Source organism: Pelophylax lessonae, assembly GCF_965119305.1.
Source record: "Pelophylax lessonae genome assembly, chromosome: 1".
NCBI lineage: Eukaryota > Metazoa > Chordata > Amphibia > Anura > Ranidae > Pelophylax > Pelophylax lessonae.
In genome coordinates this window covers 605,590,311-605,609,289 of record NC_138768.1, presented here as the reverse complement: position 1 = coordinate 605,609,289, position 18,979 = coordinate 605,590,311, and the positions used below count along the sequence as shown (strand labels likewise).

Genomic DNA, 18,979 nt, shown 5'->3' with positions numbered 1-18,979 from the left:
CAGTACATGATTCGGAAATCTATATATATATAATTCATTAGATTTAAGTCTGCATGGAGTAACAAGAATTCTTGGTTGATGTACACCAAGGTCATAATTCATACAATATTTCACTTTGCAAAATAACAGTAATTCTGTTATTTATTGTTATGGAAAATACCTTTATGCAGCTCTTTCTTAACCCAAGCTTCCACTGTGCTGCCAAGCCATCTATGAAGAACTATTCTGTATTGTGTTGCCAATGTATTCAATCATAAAAGTGAAGGTAAAACAATGGTGTTTTCTTTTTTCTATGAGCAACAAACTCATTTTTTTCTTGTCTTTATAAATTAGTCCAATTTAATTTTACCCAATGTATCCTTTACCAATGGATGTGATAGATGGTGAAAGCCAAGCAGACTGAGGTAGAACTATTAGTGCTGATAAGTATTTTAAATAACAATAAATAATGGATACTATCAATAATAATACTAGCTATTATTATATTGTTTAGAATCCTCCTCATTTACTTGAGGTATAATTAATAAAGTTGCTTTGTTGCATACCTATAGCCAAACAACGATATGCACAAGAATGTATATAAAAAATGTATTATATCAAGTTCATTTTCTGTCCCTGTGCCTTTATGACAGTACATATCATTTAAAATAGGTTAATATTTATTTGTCATTTAACTGTTAAAAAAGTGTTTGTAACTTGGGGCCTTATTGTGTAAAATTTGCATTTATTGATGAACCATTTACATAACAAAAAAAAAAAAATGCCTCTCAAATTACCTCTGTACATATAATATCAGTTCCCCAAGAGATTTTATGGATCATAACAATATGGTCAAATCTCATCCCTCAAGTGGAGTCAAAATCTGTCCTGCGCTTGCCCTGGTGATTGTCTGCCTTGTCTGGGTATAAAGAAAAAAGCATGTTTCCAGTGGCAAATTTACACATTTCCATTGTGGTGTGTTGTGTTAAGGCTAATTCATTCAGATGGGTTGCCAATGCACCAGAATGGACAAAAAAAAATGGACATGCACCATTTTCAGCAAAGAAGCACACAAGAATGCATCGTAGAGCATTGTGCTGCAGTGCATGCGCATGGCCCTAGAGCACCGAAGTGCAACTGCAAAAATACATAGGTGTGAATGTGCCCTAAATGTTATCCTATTAAGCTTTACATCTACTTCAACACATAAAAAATTGGCTATATAATATTTCATCAGAACTATTTTGTCTTCATTCTGTCAGAGGAAAATAAATATTAGGGACCATATTTCAACTTCTAACATTTGTATTATAGGTATTAGCAATAAAGGCTATGATTTTGCAGATAATTGTAGGTCTAGAAACAATTCATGGCTGCTAATATTCCAGCTATTTAATTTATGGGGCATGTTTTCTATCATTGTTTGGCCCAGGTCAACAAAAAGTATACTTTATTTTACATACCTGCTCATTTACTAATAGTGCAAACAAAAAAGTATATATAAATCAATATGCAATGCAAAAAAGGTGGTTTACATATTAGGCTCATTACTATTTAAACTGTAAATTACTATTTATAAGGACAAATATAAAAACAACTACTTTAAAATGGCATTTAAAAGTGTACTTTTGTTGGAAATGAAAAAGTAATCACTTAATATTTCATGTATAATCACTGAACTTGTTGTGAAGGCATTATTAATAGACACACATGATAGCACCATTTTTATGAATGTCCCAATAGTTTCAGTGTTTCAATTAAATATAGAGTGATCTGTGAATCTATACTACTTCGGAATATTGGAGGTCATTATTATGATTATATAGCCTAGGTTAAAAAGTTGCAATTCCAGTATCATTTAGCACATTAGGAAGTCAGCACCGCAAGGTCTATGTAAGATTCCTGATGTTGTAACACTAAGCAAGTATATCTCTGGCTCCTAACTAAACATATCTGTTTTACAAAAGTGGTCACAGATAAACAATGTGATAAGGAGAACAATACAAAATACTATTATGCTTCATCCAATAAAACTTGTGTTTGAATGGAACACCATTGCATAGGATGATAGTATCCTCCTCTTTGACATGTTCTGTGACCAAATATGAGTCAAAGAAGAGAGTGATGGTGAGGATACCATGTCTTGTTTTTGCTGGTATTCTTGCCCCAAGGGTAACATAACTGATTACTTGAATACTGTAACTTCTCTGCCACATTCCAAACAACCACAACTAGCCTATGGGAAAACGATGCACCACTCTGATGTTCATGAGGTAAAGAAACAGATTAGATATATCTGTTGTAAGGACCTGTAACCCGTGTTAAGGCGTATGTAGATGTGGTGACTTGTGAGTCTGTGGTCATTGACATTGTCCTCTGTGTGAGCGATTTGATGAATCGTAGATAGGATGGTTCAGCAGGTTCATGGGTTGGTTCAACAGGTTCACGTTTCACTTTTTTATTGTAGGATTTTGGGGCAACATAGTCTGGACCATATTTTTCACAGTCCTCTTCTTTTTCCCTGGCTTTACCCGCCATCTTTGCTTCCCACAATGCCAAGCCATGCTTTGGCTCATTCATACTTTTATGCTGATAAAATACTAATGAAATCCTAGTAGGATGATTCCTATTGGGATTTTTTAATGGAGTTGTAGCGTGAAGTTCACGCTTTGCACATTCAATGAGAATAGACCCATGAGTTGGGGCTACTGCCACTCCTCCTATGTCAGGATCAAGAAAGCTCTGCTCGCTGTCTGACCATACTTCTTCTGGCTCTTCTTTCACAGGAGTGGAGGTCTGTGGTAGCTTTTCCTGAACATTAGCACCATTTGGTCTACCAAGTCCTCCAAGGTTAGTCCTGTCATGATTAAGACCAGTATACACTTCAGGCATTCCATTCATTGCATGTATATGCATGTCATTGTTCTTACCATGGAGCTGCAGAGGGCCAGCCCTACCATCTATGGATGCATTACTTTCATGACCCGGGAAGGAGTGTGAAGGAGGGTAATCACCATTCCTGTTTAGAGGGGGGTAGTCCGGGGAACCAAGATTATGTTTTGAGTAAGGGTTAAATGATCCCATGGGGTGAGAGTTTGGTTTAGAATTACAGCTATTGAAATCCTCAGCTTGCATGCTTTGGCTTCCATAATTCATATAATTTTGACCGTAGGCCTTACCATTAGCAAACCTCTGCTGGTATAAGGACTGAACTGGAGGCATATTAAGATTAGCTGCTGGTTCTTGATTCTTAAGCCTGTAAAACATATGTTGATGATGTGAAGGATAATGATTGAGATAAGGTGGGCAGTTTTCCATAGGAATATTACCATTACATGGATATTGGGGACATGGGCTACTTTGATTTAAGGATCCTGGGTAAGGGTTTACTGGGGTGGAGGCACATGAGTTTGGAGGAGCATGAAAGTAATCTGAGTGGTTAGAGCCAGCATAGGTGGAAGAAGCATTTTGATAAGTGTTTGCCATGGTAGCAATTCTTGCATATGGGTTATTTGGATCTGTTGGAGGAAATGAATTCATGGGGTTTGGACGACTTGAGGTGGGAATGGAGACTGGCTGTGCAGCTTGTCCTGAAAGTCGCATAAGTTCTGTAATTAAATAAAAATAAAACATTTTAGCTAATAAAACACAAAATAGGATGTACTAATAAAACAGAAAAATATTTTTTCGTTTTGCAACTTGACAGTTGACAACTTTGCAAAACCCAGTGCATAGTCATGCTATAATCTGATTAACCAACAGCCCATCACCAGGTATAACCTGTCACCACTATTACATATTACCTTGTGAGTTATGGAAATCCCCATTGTGCTCAGAACTATAACTCTATGCACTTACCTTGTCTGCACTGTACAACCAACTAAAACAAAATAGACACTTACAATCATTTGTGATTTAGTGTTGAATTCCTAAGCGTAAAATATACATATTTCATGTGTATTCAAACATTCTTAGGCATTAAAATATCTGTACTGAAACAGACTTGCATGAATAGCTCCTAACATATAATTTGGATCTGATATTTCTATTGGACATTGTTACAAACGAGTTGAGTCTTACTTAAGGGATAACTGTACTTCTAATGCAGATATTCTTTAACAATATAGTGGGACCCCATTCCTGCCCATGAAAAAAGCAGATATATGCTGTGGGGCCTTTGAGTGCTACATGGTTACCTCACAGAAAATGTCCTGGCCAATCAGTGCATGTGCAGTAGAATCCCCATTCATTTCTCTTGGAAGTCTGTTGACTGTTGAGCTTATGCACTTATTTTTTTGAGCAAACAAACATGCTCACTCGTGGAAAAAGCTAAAAAACCCTTGCATTCAGTAGATAGTGAATCCACTTTTACTTATGAGTAACCGCAATCAAACATTTTGATAGCTGCAGATCAGATCAGTTGTGTTGTCTGTTAATAAAACCTGAGTGGTAAAAATCCCTGAAGAAGTTATTTGTATCTTTATTTCGAAACACGTTGGATATCCCCAACTCTTGGAAACCATCTACTGTTTTTCATTTGGTGATACATACGACTGAACAGCAAGTAGCTGGGAAATACCAATCATTGCATCCTTGATGTGCTACCATGATGTATACTGTTCATGCTATATGTAGCTGTATGAAGAGATTTTTACAAGTTTATAGATTTAAAAAAAAATATATATATATAATTTTTAAGAAATAACAATAAAAAAAAAAAAAATATATATATATATATATATATAGTAGTTAAAAAATGATGCCATTATTGCAATGAAAAAGAAAATAATCTAGACATATTTTTGGAACCATTTACATAGTTCAGATAATTCCTGAGGCAGGGCTTGACAAACCCCAGGCGCCAGGTCGCCACAGCTCCCTGGGCTCCCTCCGGATGTTCAACATCCCCCCCCCCGCTACTCATCCCAGGCTCCTCTTGCCCATCTGCAGGCCCAGGACAGGCATAGCAGGTCCAGCCGGGAAGAGGGAAGGGAGGAGAGTGGATCCTTTTCGTTTCTGACACAGAAGTGACATGTGACCTCACTTCTGAGTCCTCATTGACAGTTTTCCTGGCCATCAAAGCCTGGAAATAATGTAAAGCAGTGTGATATGCATTGCATTACATTCAGTGGAGCCCAGGGGAGACATGCAGGGTCTTTTAGACCCCAGATGTGTCATTAAAAATAACCGGTCACCAAAAAAATCATCACATAGAGGTGATTTTTTTTTATTTTAATTGTCAAAAATGTAATTTACACCAAAGCACATAACCCCCCCACCCCCCCCCAAAAAAAATTGAGGCCCCCACCTCTGCATATACGCACAAACAAACGTAAAGGCACACACTGGGAGCCCTACGCCTGAAAACATTGATTGTGATACACATATTACATATCGCCTCACACGCCGGAATAAGAGTAATAATTCTAGCACCACACCTCCTTCGTAACACTAAACTGGTGACCAATAGGGGGCATTGAATGTGTTGCCTATGAAAAATATAGGATAATGAAGTTTGTCACCATTTCTCAGGCGCACTCAAATTTAAGGTTTGTCATGTTGGGTATCTCTTTAGTCAGTGCAACCTTGTCTTTTATATTTTACCAAAATTGGGGTAATTTATTGCGTTTTCGTACCCCCTAAAATTTACTTTTATTTACCAACCTTTGCGATAATACCGTGTGAGATAAAGAAAATTGAACTACCCCTATTTTATTCTCTAAGGTGTCTGTTTTTAGAAAATATGTCAATGTTTGGGGGGTTTTATGTAATCTTCAGGCCTAAAATGTTTTGTTTAACGAGTGCAAAAATGCTTAAACGGCTCTGACTGTGAAAGGGTTAAAGGATAAATTCACCTTCAGGAACATGTTACGTATTCTACCCGTAAGCTTTGTTAGTTAAAAAAAAACTGGCTCCTAGATTCAAAGCAAATTTGTCAAGTCCTGTCCTAAGGTTTCACAATCTTTTTCACACAGTGCATCTTTGCAATACATGTACATTTCCTTATGTTCTGTCTCTTACAAATGCAGCAAATGCATAAAAATACTTTTTGATACATATTTTTTAATAATCTTTTCAATGCTGCCAGAACTGCACTTGGCTCCCTACTTTCTGTAGTGATTTGACATCACTGCCTCTGCTGCACTGAGATTTCGAAAAAATGTTATTAGCTCTGCCTGAGTTCTCCCCTGCTGTGCTAAAGATAACCTCCCTGTCTCCTTTTCTCTATCACCAAAAGGGGAGATGTCCAGCAGGGGAACTCAGACAATGCTACAAACAGTTCACAGGATTTCAGTGCAGCAGAGGCAGTAAATGTGCATTTAAAAAAAAAAGTCCAAATTAGGCAATGATACAACCTGTGCAAAAAAAAAACAAAAAAACCTTCAAAGGGCTCATTCACAAAGATGCGGAAGGTTGTAAATCATAACAAAAAAAAAAATAGTGTATTACTGTGCCCAGGGACACTCAACAGTCCCTGTACACATGTAACAATGTGCAGTTACCAGAGTACAGGCACAGCTTGTTATTTATTTCTACAGTGGGCTGTACCAAGCATCTGACAACCCTGGGCACAGTGTATGGGCTTATGTGCCTATGTGAACCCTAATTCAGGCCATTTAATAGTTACCTGCTAGCTGCTTTTCATGATTAGCAGCTTCAGAGTGCGCATTCTTATGCCGTGAGTTTTTCTCCTTTTCATGTTTACTAGAGCTATTTTCTTGGGATGAAGAGTGCTTCTCTGCTGCTGCCTTCTTTGCTTCCATTTTCTTTTGCCGGCATGTCTTAACAGGTTCTGCCAACATCCTCACTTGCCTGCGGAAGGACGCCAGAACCTGGATAGCACCTGTTCTTTTCTTCTCTTCCTGTGCCTCCTTGCTGCCAAACTCATCTACATTAGAAACTTTGTAAAGAGGTAACACGTGAAGCTGTTCATCTTCGGGCCTTTTACCAAGTTCACGATTGTCTTCTCTGGTTAAAGTGCAAACCTGAGAGAAATGAATCACAGAAATATTTGAGGGTGATTGCAAAATAAAATATTTGATCATTTAGTTACAAACACATTTAGGCCCCACTTATAAATCGCGTAGCAAGAACGAGCATTCCCACTTGCGATTTTTAAAGAGCAATGTACAGGTGCTTCCACATGTTTTGCACTGGGCAGCCTATTCACTTCACCGGGCTGCCTCATGCATGTTTAATGCTCAAAAGAAGCTTATGCTCCTTTTTTTTGGGTGACAATCTTCACACAATTTTTAAACTTGCATTTTGAGGTGACATGAAGAATAATAATACCCAAAGAGTGTTGCACATTTTGCCGCAATTTCGCTGTGATTCTGCTGGCGATTCAAAAATGCCAAGTGTGAATGGAGCCTTAGACATCTTTAATCCTTAATAACTACAAGAAGAGGCTATGAACTGTTGAACCGTCTATTCTATAATAGAAATTACTTGAAAAGTAATGCGGATTCCTTCTATCCTTTCTCTTGCATAAATTGTCTTCCTAGAGTGCTGTCTTGCAATGACAGTTGTGCCTTCTAGATTGACTATGAAAAAAAAGTAAACCTCAAGCAGGTACATATTAGGATTTTACTAATTTAAGGATGAACTACAGGCAAACAGCTAAATATACAGATAAAATACATACAAGGGAGCTATTTTGCGTGCCAATGGATTTGTTTTTCTGTCTATCCACTCTTAGGATCTACACAACTCTGCCCCCAGCACACCCCTGCCTAGCAGAAAGGGGAGATGATCTTTATCTGCTACATATAGGTCACACTTTCAGGTCTTGTCCCCTCCCCACTCTGTGATAGGCTATCGAAAAGGAGAAGCAGCAGACTGATGAGCTAATCTCTCTGTTCTTTACTTCTATCCGCATATTCCTTGTTGGCACCTGAGCAGTGCAACAAAGCTGATTGATTCATTTTGCTGCTTCTAATTTTCCTAATCTGAACTCTGCTGTACTGGGAGTTAAAGAGGCTAAAGCTGGCCATACACTATACGAAAAATCATTCAAACTCATTTTTCTAAAAATGAACACTCGGCCGCGAGAGCGGACGATCGTGCCATCATGTAATGACTGAATTTTGAATGATAAATCGTTCAATGGACATAAAAAAATCTGTTTTTTGTTCATTTTGTCACATATGCCTAGTGCAAACAGTTTGGGCGAGAAACACATTAACCTTTCAATTTATTGTTCGTTCGGCAGAATTTTCCAAACTGTTCCTTCGATTTTTCGGCTCTGAAAAGTTAAAACCAATTTTCTATTTGTGCACAATAACTGGACGAAAAATGAACGAACAGGCCAAATGACAGATTTTGCAAACGATTTTTCGGCTAGTGTATGGCCAGCATTAAACCAAGTCAAATTGAGATATGTCATATTTAATGATGTATTAATTCATATAGAGTGCTGCATTATTTTTATATCTGCATGGAGTGCAGCATTAAAAATGGATCTATATGACTAACACAGGAATTATATACACAAGGTATAATGTCCTGTGGAGAACAGCGGGCAGAATCAGAGAATTGAGCCTACTACTTACACCATTCTGGACACTATGACTATATTTTCTGTATTCTGTATTTTCTCTCTTATAATGAAATCTAGATGTGCAACGTGAAAGGGGGCAGAATATTTAACAACAAAAAACAAGTATTATGACTACAACAAGTGTAATCCTGACTAAAATCCATACTAATATGACTTTACAGGCCACAGTCTGACTTACCAGTGTGCTCCCATTTTGCATATTGTGCAGATCTCTGTGGGAATGAGCGCAAAAATCCAAACAGGCAGTGACTCCTGAGAAAGGGCGACCCTCTTTCTTACCAAGGCGGCAGTCCGGGGCTCTATGTTCATGCTCAATCTTTAAATGAAACAGGGAACTAGTTATGTACAGTTATTAGGACAACTCATATGATCCTACAATCTACGGCAAAATTCTGTATAAGCATTTTTTACTAAAACAAAAAATCCAAACTAGAAAAGAATGGAATCAAACTATAAAACAACACTAAATACAATTTATTAAATACTGGGTTTCCAAAGACAGATGTAAAATGTCAGATGTAATATCTATTTAATACATCTTCTCTATATGGGAATGTCCATTAGTGTCACAAGGGAAAATCCTAGGCAGAAATAAGGTACCAAATTAAGGAGGAAGGAGGTAGTAGGTAGGTAGGAAGGAGGTACCAAATTAACACAAGGAGTTTCTGACATTTCAGTTAGGAATGATCAAGCCCCTGAGCAATATTTTTAATGTAACATTCACTGAATGGTACATGTAGGATGAATTCTGTATAGATGGATATAGGCATTATCAGCTTATTTCTGCTTAATCAGCAAAAACCAAAAAGTACCTTAAGGGCTCTCTCACACAGGGCGATCCGCTCCGGCACTTTTTTTTTTTCACGGACACGGATGACACTTGTGTCATCCGGTCCGTATGTCCGCATATCATCCCATCCGTTTGAGGATGATATACGGACATAATGTATGTATATGGGCATTGCGGATGTCAGCGGAAGACATCGCTGACATCCGATTTTGTGTCCGTTGCGTTTTTTAAACGGAACAAAAATAGGGTTCTGTTCCGTTCCAAAAAAAACGGAACAAAACTGAAAGGATGAAAATCGGATGTCATCCGCTGACATCTGCAATCCCATAGACATTCATTATGTCCGTATATCACCCGCAAACGGATGGGGTGCTTAAGCCCCGGTTCACACTTCTGCGAGTGCGGGGTTCGCATGTAATATCGGAGCGCACTGCTCCGACAATACATGCGATCAGCTGTGCGGTGCGAGTTTAGCCATACAGTTTGAATGGCTAAATTCGCATCGCACCCGGAGCAAACACGCACAGGAGGCATTTTTGCAGCCGCATCAGGATCGGATCGCACAGCGGTTCACACTTGTGCGATCCGCTCCTGTGCGAACTGCACGATCGCACTGCGATATGCGATCAAACTGGGGGTGTCGTTAAGATTACATTGACACCCCCAGCGTATCGCATATGGCAGTGTGAACTGCCGGGGGTGCGTGTGCGATGCGGGAACAGGCTGCGAATTCGCAGCCTTCCCGCATCGCATAAATGTGAACCGAGCCTTACGGACATACGGAACGTCCGTGTGAAAGAGCCCTAAGGGTATCTCTTGTCAAAACCTTTTTGATTGCCAGTCTTCTTTTATGCTGTGTCCTTTTGTGGAAGTTTCCCTTCACACGATGTGGATGAGGGAATCCTCCCACAGCTACTGTATTCTGACAATGGGGAGACTTCCCTGTCATCACAATACACTGATCAGTGCTGCCGGCTATAGCCGGTGGGTCTGATTGATCAGGAAAACTCTGACAGGTTGGTTGTACAGAGGTCGATTAGTAGATCTTATTTTTTTACAACTAGTCTGCCCATACATGGATCGAAATTCCACCAGTCCCTGCTGAACTAAACAAATTTCAATTCACGTATAGCTGGCTTAAAATTTGGATTTCCCATCACTTTTCATTCCAGTGCCAATGATTTCCAGGTCAAATACAGTGGGTGAATCGCCACAGGGGTCATACAGACAGCAATAAAACACAAGTCAAAGGCTCTAACCCTTCCCCACTTTATTCAAAACTTAAAAAAAAATTTTGTCCAGAGATGTTCTTTATTGTAATATGAGAAAATCCCTGATGCAATATTTTACAGAGAAAATGTCATTTAGTAGCCATATATTATAACAACAAACAAACACAAGGGCGCACCAGCCTAGTGCATTATCATTTAGATGGTTTATTTAAAAAATAGGATTAAAAATACTCACAAACGAGTTCTTGTTAAAAGCATGTCACAAAAGGAACGCAGTCCTCAGTAAAGGTATCCGAGGATGAGTAGTCCCTTAGATTCTTGAAGGCTAACGCGTTTCGAGGCCTAGCCTCTTCCTCAGAGCCTACTCCACCCAGGCATCCTTTACATTAAGACATTAGTTAATGGAAGACGTACTGGTGGCTCCCATTGGCTAGTAGTAAAGTACACATGTCATCATATAGGTCTTTACTCTCCATTGTTCACATGAATCCCATTAGTAAGAAACTCTTCAATGATAGCATTTATATTATGCAGGCAAATCACTGCACAGAAGGTTGGTGGATAGTGAAAGCAGCCCTTTTGAGTTGGGCCTGATTACATACCTGATTGGTATAGGCATCTGGTGCAAGCTTCTTGTAAATTGGTGCTATTAGTGTCGACAAATCCTGCAGACTGTCTTCCAATTTTTCTTCCTTTATTAAATAATAGCAGAGTCACAATGTTTTAAGAAAGCATTTACAACAACTAAATAAAAATAATCTAATTATGACAGGTCATGTCACCAGGCTCTTCTTCTGTCTTTGTTTTCCCATTAATTTACTTGAATTAAATGTCACTTGATTCAAAGCCCCGAAGAAAACAAAATGCTAAACACATTTGGAAAGTAAACCCCCGTGCTTTTTAAACTGACTTTTAAAAAAACAAAAAGTTGTATGGCCATGGTAAGACTGGTTTAGAAATGGTTGTGTATGGCGGTAAGTACAAAAGTCCATGTTTTGCTGCATATTCTGATACTAGCCTGGTTTGTGGAGATTTTGGGAAAGTGCACATTCTATTTGCCTTTAGTAAATCAACCCCAGTGTTTCCTGTTGGCACTGTATTTGTTAAACTTTGGATATGCAGGTTAGGGGTTTTGTGCATGCAAAGCTATCATTACCGCTAGACCTCCCCTATATACATTTCGTTTATATTCTCACTGTTAAGTGCTTGCTTCACGGAACTGAAATATGATATTACTAAAATCTTAAAGGGTTTGTAAAAGCAGAAGGTTTTTTTGTATCCTAATGCATTCTATGCATTAAGTAAAAAAAAAAACATTTTGTGTGCAGCAGCCCCCTCACCCCCCCCCCCCATACCTACCTGAGCCCATCTTTATCCAGCGATGTTGCAAGAGTGTCTCAGCTGCCCGAGACTCCTCTACTCATTGGCTGATACAGCAGCATGGGGTGATTGGCTCCTGCAGCTGTCAATCAAAATCATTTAGCAAATCAGGAGAGAGAGAGGGCAGGGCAGGATCGGGGCTCCATGTCTGACTAAAAGAGGGAGCTGTGACTCGGCTCGAATGCCCCCATAGCAAGCTGCTTGTTGTGGGGGAACTCAACAGGAGGGAGGGGCCAGGAGAGCCAAAGAGGAACCCGAGAAGATAAGGATCTGGGCTGCTCTGTGCAAAACCAACTGGACAGAGCAGGGTTAGTATAACATGTTTTTTTTTTTTCTTAAACAAGTCTTTACAATCACTTTAAGGCCTCTTGCACATTGAACGTTTTTACAGATGCTCTTTTTGGCGTCAGACATTTTTTTCTGCAGCCAGTAAACTCCCCAGCGTGTTACCCTATGGGTCCATGCACACAAAAGCTGTTATCAGCAGTATTTGGTAGGGGCATTTTCTGGCTGGAAAAAAAGCCCCCAGAACTAGTGGTGTTTGAGAGGAGTTTTTCAGCTGTAAAAACGCTCTAACACTGATAGAAACTTAAAAACTATGAAAAACGCCAAAAAATGCTGAAAACGCAGCATTTCATCAACGCGGCTATTTATCAAAGTTTTTGAGCTATAAGCTTCTGTGGGAGTATAGTTTTGCTAAAAAAAAAAAAGCTAAAAACCCTACAGCTGAAAAAAGCTAAAAAGCACTGAAAAATGCTACTGCAAAAAAGCTGAAAAACTCCTTCTACAGCTTTCTACTGACGCTTTGATAACATCCAGTGTGCATGAGGCCTAAAGTCTTCAGTGTGTGAGTCTGTCACAGTTAGGCTGCAGTGTGCATACATAAAAAAGAAAGAACCATAACCTCCCACCACTGCTGATTCCAGTATTAGAACAAAGACAGAAGGCTAAACTGATTTCATAACATTATAAGCAGTGCTTGGCCATACATAACACTAGCACCCATGGCTTTATTTAGCAGAATTTTACAAAAATAAACCCAGAATAAACATGGGAATTTAACCTAGTAAATGTAAAATGTGCATTATATAACTGCATATACATTGTAATTCATAAACAATTGATGTACAAGGCAAAAAAGTTGCATAAGACACTAAGCCCTCATTCACATTAAATGCAGGTTTTTAATTGTCTGACTTCAGCTGAACTCGCACAATTTCAAACCCGCATTTTAGTGAGATTTCGGGGGCAATTTGAAAGGCATCTGTGTGGAATCATGGACAGATGTCTATTGAAATCACCCCCGAAGTCGGCAAAAGAAGGGCAGGAACTACTTTTGGAAAACGGTGCGGCGCCACAAAGTCAGCGTTGCACCGATTGGGACAGTGCTGTTGCCGTCAATAGGCTGCGATTTGACATGCGATTTGACATGTCAAATTTCATGTCAAATCACACCAATGTGAACAGGGCTTAAGCTGGTTAAACACTTTATACAGTTTGAATAGTTTAGCAGGGACTAGCCCAATCTAGAGCAGTATTTGCCTGTCCATGCTCAACAGAAGTTAATATTTTGATTGACTTCTGTTGAAGGAGCATGCTGGAAAACGTCTGCTAATCAGCGGCTGCTGGTGCACTTGATCAGTGTATTCCGATGGTGGTGGGGTTCCCCTGTCAGAATACAATGTCCCGGTGGGGGGGGGGGGGTCAATCTGTCTGCTGATTGACCAAAAAACTAACATCTATTGCCAGCTTAAAGTGGTTGTAAAGGCTGCATGTTTTTCGGGTTCAAATATTTTATTAAAGTATAACAATGTACAAGTCATATTGCACTTGCACGACAAAGAGATTCAAAGTAAAGTTAATGCCATGAACAAATGGTTTGTTTTAAAGAGCAATAGCAATGTTACGATGTTTACATAGATGATGAGAGACTGCACTCCAACTTGAAATGATAAACGATTTATTGATCAAGATGAAAGACAAATATTGTGCAGAGACAGGACCAAGGTTAACGCGTTTCACAGAGTTAGATCTGCTTAGTCATAACCAATTACCTTGATATAACCATAACCTTGGTTATAACTAAGCAGATCTAACTCTGTGAAATGCGTTAACCTTGGTCCTGTCTCTGCACAATATTTGTCTGTCATTTTGATCAATAAATCGTTTATCATTTCAAGTTGGAGTGCAGTCTCTCATCGTCTATGTGAACATTTTTGCCGAAGCTATGGATCTGACGTGCACCCGACCGCTGATCATTAGACGATGCACACCTGAGCGGCTTTCCTCTCCTGTGAACTCTTAGCAATGTTACGATCCCTATAGGGGGCCATGCCTCGATCTGCAGTATAAAGTTTAATAGGGCAGGCCCCAGAATGAAGGGAGAGTAATGGCTGAATGTTTTTACCTTCATGGATTTTCCTCTATGCATGAAGGTAAAAAACCTTTGGTGTGCAGCTTTCCTCTCAGCCCCCCCCTAATACTTACCCAAGCTTGATCGTGATACAACGATATGCATGAGACTCAAAGCTCTTCTGGGTCTCTGTCTCCTGACTGTCTGAGATGCAGCAGCAGGAGCCATCATTTAGCCAATCAGGAGAGAGAGGGGGCAGGCCCGGGTCGGGGTTGCGACTGCTGTCAATCACAACCAGTGAGGCGGGAGCAGGGGGTGGGGCTAAGCCGTCCCCTCTGTATCTTATGGATGCAGAGAGCCGACTCGGCAGCAAGCACGTACGAGTGCCCCCACAGCAAGCGGCTCGCTATGGGGGCACTCGGTAAGGGGGAGGGGCTCAGAGTACCAGCAGAGAACCTGAGAAGAGAAGGATTGGGGCTGCTCTGTGCAAAACCACTGCACAGAGCAGGTAAGTATGACATGTTTTTTATTTTTCTGAAAAATGTTCCTTTACAATCACATTAACACAATCACATTTATTAAAAGTAGTGTAAGGAGCAATATAGCAACATACATGATCAATTAGGAATACACTTACATTGTTCTTTGCATTGTCCTTTTGGATAAACCTAAATATGTTATCTATTATTTTATATTCCTGCAATGCATATTCAATTTTGGATTTGTCATAAACTGTCAGATCTCTCATTTGTAGTGGGAAGTTGGATGATGCCCATACAACTTAAACTGCCTTTAAGTTTTTACCTATCTCAGGCTAAAGTTTAGTGGATAGGATATTCCCTTTTCTATGAAAAAAAATAATGATCCCTAATTAGACACAGAGGATTGTGTACATTGAAAATCACTAATAGGGATAACACCTTGCTTAACAATAAATGTCATTTGTTTGGGCTTATTACTTATTATTACTGCCTATTATTACAGACTTTCTGCCTATTACACAAAAATATTATTGTTAAACACTAAAATACAACTCTGATATATATGCTATTTTAGAAAAGTGGTGCACATTTTTTTTTTTTTTCGTCTGTGTCATATGAACATTTCAAAATACCAGAAAAGCTTAGTTAGTGATGCTTTACCATCAGCTATTTTCCTGTCACATGCAAATTTCTAGTCTTGCCCAGTAACAACTAGTTACATTGTATGCTATTTGACCTAAATTTCACAATCTCCCCTCCTCCTTTGAGCCAATAAGTCAAAATGTGTTTCTTCCTCTGTGAGTCTATTGTTATTATGCTATGAAGTCGATGCATTCACTAACTTTAGTTCCTCTGAAAAAGAACAACTCCCATATCTGTTAGCATTAAAACCCTTAAAAATGGCAGTTCTCTCCAATAGAAGTGCTATTATACTCACCTCTCCGGTGGCGTTCTCCTACCTTTAATCCATTCAAGTGCTGAAGCCTCTGTCATTATTTTAGCATGCCACACTTCTGGGAATGGTAAAGGCTTTTGCTCCCCCTCCGGGTTCCATCCTTCAACCCCTACATCACTACAGGACACAGCAGTGACATAGGGAAGATAAGTATAATAGCTCTTCTATTGCAACTGCCATTAAGATGTGATTCTGCTATACAATATTATTAATTCAGGGACGTTTCATTTTCCAGCTTATAAACTACAGAAAAAACATTCAAAAATGGTCTAGGGTGTATGAACAATACAAATGGCAAACAATCTTTCTAAAGAAAAATTGCGGTGCAAACATGAAAGACTGCATAAGGTAAATATGAATACTTATTTATGGAAATTTGAGGGGAACACTCTATAGACATGCCTACTAGATGCTTCTTTTGTGTGGAAACAAAACACTTGACTGGGAAAAATCCCATCTAATTAACTTTCCTCCCATGAAGGCACAAGAAAGGCATGTCTGGCATGGTTGGCATGGGTAGGACTCACAGACACGAGAACATCCCCTTATTGGGTACATTTTTCTGATGTCAGCTATAGGCATCTTTGTCGAATGTGTTTCTATATAGTGTATAGCCAACCTCATATCCGCTAAGTACTTGTAATGCCATAATGATTCCACAAGGAATTCGAGAAGTGTAGGGCCCCTGTCCTGTTCAGTTATATCACTCATAAAATTTAGCATGCTGCTGCTTAGCTGTGCCCAGCCTGAGCTGTTTTTTAACTTTTTTATTTTTTTGGCTGTGTAGATCTTCCCTAATCTCAATGGGTTGTTAGCCTCTGCCTGTTACTGTGAAAGAGGTTCCAGTAAGCAGAATGGGAAAGTCAAACCCAGAACTATATATATGTATCCGACCCAACCAATTCCAAATAGGTTGCATAGAGGTATGGCTGGAGAGATAATAAATACTTGGGACACCTTTCCTCGACCTAAACAACTCTTAAAGGGACCATTGCTAGTATTGCTAATTTTTAATACCTATTCTTTTTGGGGTATCCTATACCCCTAAACCTTCTATCCTAGAATTAAATTCAGCAATAAAAGGTAAAAAAGCCTAAAGTAGTGAACCCTACCCTAGGATTGAGATGGTAGCCCACCAAGGGGGTGCTATAGAACATCAACGATACCTATGTTTTGTGACAGGTTTGCAAACATTTAATTAAATTCACAGTAGAAATTCTAAGAGCCGGTTCACACTACTCCGACTTGTCAGGCGACTTGGTAGCGCTCCATGCTGTGCAATGGAACAGTTCTAATCAGAGCGACTCAAGTCGCTCCCACTTAGAAAAAGGTTCCTGCACTATTTTTGGGCGATGTCGGAGTGACTTGCATTGACTTCTATTACGAGAAGTCGTTTGAAAGTCACGATGAAGCCGTGCTGCACGGGCGACTTCAAATTCGCCCAAAGTTAGGGCGACTTTGAGTCGGAGTAGTGTGAACTGTCTCTAATACATCACTGACAGAGAAAAGCTAAAGTTTACAAAATATTACCTAATATATTTACAAGCCAACCAAGCTTATACATGGCAGATATAGGGCTTGTGCAATTAATTAAAAACGAATAAACTTCCAAGAAATCAAAACATACTCACCTCTCTTGGGTCATCAGAAGTAAGTTTGAATTTTCTGGGGATTTTGCTTCTGGCAAACTTGCACCCATTGTAGTACATACTCCAAGAGCACCCAAAGGAAAATGAGGCACCACAGGTTTCGGGGTCCAGCCCCTGACATGCACAAGTACGCCTAAAAGATAACAAATATTTTAGAGCTGACCTTATAACAATACATAAAATATAGAAAGAAAGTCTTCTGTTCTAAGCACTTTGGGTTTTGAGGGAGATGGTTTAGAACCGCTGCCAGGCTTCTATTGCTGTCTGTGTCCCTGTTACCGAGATTCACTATTTGTTCTGTTTACCATTAGCATTGAAATTGAACTTAAAAGTGAAATTTGAGTTGCCCCCAGAAAAGTAATAGAGGGGGAGTCTTCCAGTGGGGACACCAATTGTGGTGACCTGGGGGTCCCCAAGAGATTCCCTCTCACTTCCTGTTTGGCTATGGGACAGGAAGGTCAATCTCCCCAAAGGGACAAAGATAAAAAAAAAACCTTACAGGGGTTACTCTATCCAAAATAACAAAAATAAATGGTTTACCTATAGTTCTACTTTAATTACATTGTATTAGTACAAAAAAGACTTATTAAAATATGTTACTAGACTATAATAAAGGGCTACACACAGATCAAACGTCATCCAATCCCTGCTGAACCGGCAGAATTTTGTGTGCCCAGTTTTTGTTTGGGGGGATCACTTGCTTATGTTCCTGTGGGACACATATTGGAGAAAAGTCACCAATGGGGTACAGACAACAAATTAAAACTTGCCAGGGATTTTATAAATTCTCTACTCTATTTAAAAAATTGACTTGACATAAACTTTAATGTTGCCAATTTCCAAAATTGCTTCTAAGGAATTTGTTCACTTTATTGAATGTTCCATGTAAAATAAATAAAATATACATTCATTTGTATTGTATGTATTGTAAGTTAACTTAGAATTAACACAGTAAATATAAAGTTTAAAACTGATTACAAAACAACTTACTCCTCATTGAGAGCACAGCGTCTGTTTGTTAAGGTTCCATATCTTCTTAGTGTTTCTGTTAGTTCGGAGTACAGCTTGTCAGCTAAATTTAGAGATATGCCTTCCCATACCAGAATCAGAATCACAATTACAGCCGTTTCACAGGAGTGGCCTGCCCGTTCTCTCACCAAGCACAGCATCTTTTCCTCCACTCCACCCCGCCGAATGACCTGTTAACATATCAGTATATACATATGTGGTCTAGTGGAGTCCAGAATTCAAAATAAGCAATTCTAAAAAGTATATATGCAAAAGCTACCAGTCACATTTTAAAATTTTGATTCATTATTTTATAAATGTTGTACTTATCTTGCCCACTGCCTGCTGCACATTCGTGTTGTACTGCAGAGATATATCACCCTGAAAAACCTTCAGAATCTGACACTTCCAGGAGTGTTAGATTCCTGGTCCCCTCTGCATTCTGTAGTTCTTTCCCCTGGACCCTATGTCACTGCAAACACAGTAGTAACATTAACAGCTGGTGGACTGAACCACTGAGTGCACCAGGGAGACCAGGTCTTCAATGCAGAACAGTGGCATTAGAGATTTATGCATTAACGCTCTTCTTTG

General features: G+C 39.3%; 1 protein-coding gene across 2 annotated transcripts in view; it reads right to left on the bottom strand.

Annotated features, from left to right (window-relative positions):
* Positions 1-883: 883 nt before the first annotated feature.
* TET2 (tet methylcytosine dioxygenase 2) overlaps positions 884-18,979 on the bottom strand; it is a 177,527-nt gene continuing 159,431 nt past the window's right edge. For both annotated transcript variants that reach the window (XM_082243693.1, XM_082243692.1), the window contains exons 5-10: positions 18,371-18,579; positions 17,363-17,513; positions 11,164-11,253; positions 8,718-8,855; positions 6,608-6,965; positions 884-3,587 (exon numbers count right to left, since the gene is read on the bottom strand). In XM_082243693.1, the coding sequence (XP_082099819.1) occupies positions 2,266-3,587; positions 6,608-6,965; positions 8,718-8,855; positions 11,164-11,253; positions 17,363-17,513; positions 18,371-18,579 (2,268 nt within the window). In that variant the 3' untranslated portion in view covers positions 884-2,265. The remainder of the gene's footprint in view (positions 3,588-6,607; positions 6,966-8,717; positions 8,856-11,163; positions 11,254-17,362; positions 17,514-18,370; positions 18,580-18,979) is intronic.